The sequence below is a fragment of the Telmatherina bonti genome (assembly GCF_933228915.1).
Source record: "Telmatherina bonti genome assembly, chromosome: 13".
NCBI lineage: Eukaryota > Metazoa > Chordata > Actinopteri > Atheriniformes > Telmatherinidae > Telmatherina > Telmatherina bonti.
Genome location: NC_136611.1, coordinates 17,984,201 through 17,987,527, shown reverse-complemented (window position 1 = coordinate 17,987,527; position 3,327 = coordinate 17,984,201). Strand labels below are relative to the sequence as shown.

The 3,327-nt window shown below is 38.2% G+C and overlaps 1 protein-coding gene across 1 annotated transcript; it reads left to right on the top strand.

Moving 5' to 3' along the window:
* Nucleotides 1-218: 218 nt before the first annotated feature.
* On the top strand, nt 219-2,028 carry LOC306764471 (glial cell line-derived neurotrophic factor-like; the record flags this gene model as incomplete). The annotated part of the gene is made up of 2 exons (XM_079251645.1): nt 219-447; nt 1,463-2,028. 2 exons carry the CDS (start codon nt 219-221, stop codon nt 2,026-2,028), a joined length of 795 nt encoding a protein of 264 aa, XP_079107771.1.
* Between the last annotated feature and the right edge of the window lie 1,299 nt (nt 2,029-3,327).

The window sequence follows — 3,327 nt, the reverse complement described above, 5'->3', positions numbered from 1 at the left end:
TGGAGCTGCGCTGTGTGCGCCAAATAAGGTCATCCTCTTTTTTTTTTTTTTTTTTTTTAAATTTTATTTTTCCCCTCAGTGGAGGGAAAGAGTTCATGAAAGCTCTCCACCGTTTTCTCGTCATCTGAACAGAATGAGAATGCTGCTTATCTCTTTTGCCAGATGATACCTGTTGGTTGTGAATTGCGCCATGTCCTTTAGTCGGACTGAAGTGGACAATGAAGTTATGGGATAGTCTGACCACTTGTTTGATTCTGCTGAGTGTGGTACCCTCTGGCTCTCTGCTCCGGAGCCCACAGCAGTCCACGGCCACCAGGAGGAGGGGGCGCGCAGCGGAGAGTCCACTGGAGCCCCCACCGGTTCAGACCGGCCTGTCTCCTCCCTCACCGGGCATCAAACGTTCAATGACAGCAAACAGCGGGGAAACACGGGCTGAGGTCGAAACATGTAAGAGCCTGTGATAGATAGATAGATAGATAGATAGATAGATAGATAGATAGATAGATAGATAGATAGATAGATAGATAGATAGATAGATAGAGACTTGTCTACAAATGTAATCATTAATTTGTGTGGTTTGTTTTTTTTTAGAAATGTCTTAATCTATTGCGTGCGTCTATTTGTGTACATTGACAAGAATAATAACTATATACTCTACTGTAGGCAAGGTGAGTTTATTTGCATAGCACTGTTTAACACCAGGGGGTTTCAAAGTGGTTTACAGAGACATTAAACATGAGGAAACTAGAAGCATGATTTAAGATTAAAAACAAGAGCGAGGGGAAAGGATTGCAATCTCATAGTTTGTTTATTAAAATGACATGGAAAGATTATTTTCCATGTTTAAACCAAAACAAAAACAAACAAAAAAAGTGTCTACAGGCCAGAGGATGTATAGTACATTTACACACATGAAGCCATCCAGAGGATGTGCTTTCACCTAACAAGAAGGTTTAGGTATTGTAACCATCTTGTTATGTTTGGGCATCACAGTCTACTCGATTAGGTTTAGTGAAACATCCCCTTCTTTGCAGGTGACTCGTGGTCTAAAAAGTCATTTTTAAACTCCCTTTTTCGTCTGTTTCAAATGTAGTTGATTTAATGTAGCAGATTAATGAATCCAGTTCAATGCCTTTATAGTATTTTTCATTTATTTGTTTATTTTATATCGATGACTGTTCAAAAAGAAGTATAACTATTAAAAGTAAATACGCTGTGACTTGATTACTTATATATAAATAGTAAATATTCTGTCTGGTCATAAAGCCACACTGTAGCTTATTGCAGCACATCAACTAAAAATGTCTGGTCGATAGGTAAGCATAGGATCAATTTGTGAGTACTCTCTTAGAATAGATACAACCACTTTTTTTACGTAGAGACACAATACAGTTTTCAATAACCATTGTGATTTGTGAAATGCTGTAATTTGACAAAAAACCATTCTCTCACTGTGTTTCAGACGCCATGGAGGAGCCCCTCCCAGACGACTTTGAAGATGTGATTGACTTCATCAAAGTAACCATCAGTAGAACGCGTCGATCCTCCTCGTTTGCTGTGTCATCAGATTCGTCTTCCTTTTCCCCCTCCTCAGTCAGAGAAAACTTAAGCAGCAGGACTCGATACAGAAGGGAGAAGAAGAAGGGTGCAAAGCAGGAAAGTGGCAAAGGAGGAAGAAGAAGTGCTAGATTCAGGGAGTTGAACAGGAAAAGCAGAGGAGGCAGCAGACGAGGACAGGACTGTGTGCTCAAACAAATCCACCTAAATGTGTCAGATCTTGGTCTTGGTCACCGCTCCAGTGAGGAGATGATATTTAGATACTGCTCTGGACCCTGCAGAAAACCTGAAAGCAATTATGATAAAATTCTCTTTAACCTTGTTCACAAAAAGAAACTTCCCTCCAAAGACATATCGCTGCAGGCTTGCTGTCGGCCAATAGCATTTGATGATGACCTCTCATTTCTGGATGACAGCCTTGTTTACCACACTGTGAAGAAACACTCTGCCAGAAAGTGTGGTTGTGTGTAAAGGGGGATAAATCGTGTATTCTTCTTTATTTAGTTTTCATGCTCTGAGGAAACTTAACAGCACGATTTGAATCGACCACTAAGGGGATCATTGAAGTCTTTCCCACAAAACTTACTACTAATATTTTGTTTTTTAGTCCACCTCATCTCCAGGAAGAGATCAATTATTTCTTTCAGTCAGAAACTTAAACTGCCAATGTCTTCACTAGGATTTAATCTGGGTATTCAGTCCAATAGCTGGAGCACATATAAACTCTGTATACAACATATGCTACGTGGAAAAAGTTATTCACATATGAAAAGTATTTATAAAGTGTAAAATGTATTAACTTATTAATATTTATTTGGCTTTTATAAACTGAATAAATGCTATTTATTGCGGTGATGTTGTATCACTGGGTGTGCAAAGGGTTTAAATGAAAAATGCTTCGCACAGGAAGATCTATTGTGCTTTTGGAACACGTGTTTCAGGGACACCCCCGCCTCCCCTGACTAGTCTTCAAACAACAAAAACACCTTCTGGGTCCTTTTTTGTTTGCTTATTAGCATTGATGCTGCTAATAGAAATGCAGAAAGGATATACTGATTGGTTGACAGCTGGTTGACTTGTTCATTGTGTTGGTGCTGTAGTGGTTTCATGAAGAAAAAAAGTCCAGAGAAAGGGTGAAGATAATCTCTAAACCAATGGCACTCCTGAAGTTAAAATGTCATACTTACATGTCATAAATGTACTGTTAAAAGAAAAAAGAAAGACCGATGAAATGCAACCAGCAGTCATGAGAATGATCTAAACGTTTCTGTGGAAAAGCTGCATCTGTGTCAACATCAAAACACTCAAAACCACATTTGTCCTGTTTGCTGGTATGACAGTATACTGTACTTGTCAAGGACTGCATTTGCTTTGTGACAGATGTAAAAGCAACACCATATTTGATTTTGTGTTAGGTATTTATGTATATCTCTTTATAATCAGATGTCAAACAGTAACTGACAGGAAAGAGCATTGCCTGTTCGCATGGCGTTTCGAGGAGTTACATGTTACATGAGTTTAGCGTTATCATTTGATATTGTCTTCTTTTATCAAAGAGGTGAGAAAAAAATATACAAAAACATTTTCTTTTTGTAGCTAATTCAATGTCTGCACACCATATTGGAAAAAATCTTCACATATGACAGCAAAATTTCAGTCTTATTATTGCCTGATAAATACATACTTACAAAGTGTTGTGAATTATTTGATACTCACAAATGGCATCGGTTTGTGTGTTATGATTTAATTCAATTCAGCTTTATTTGTATC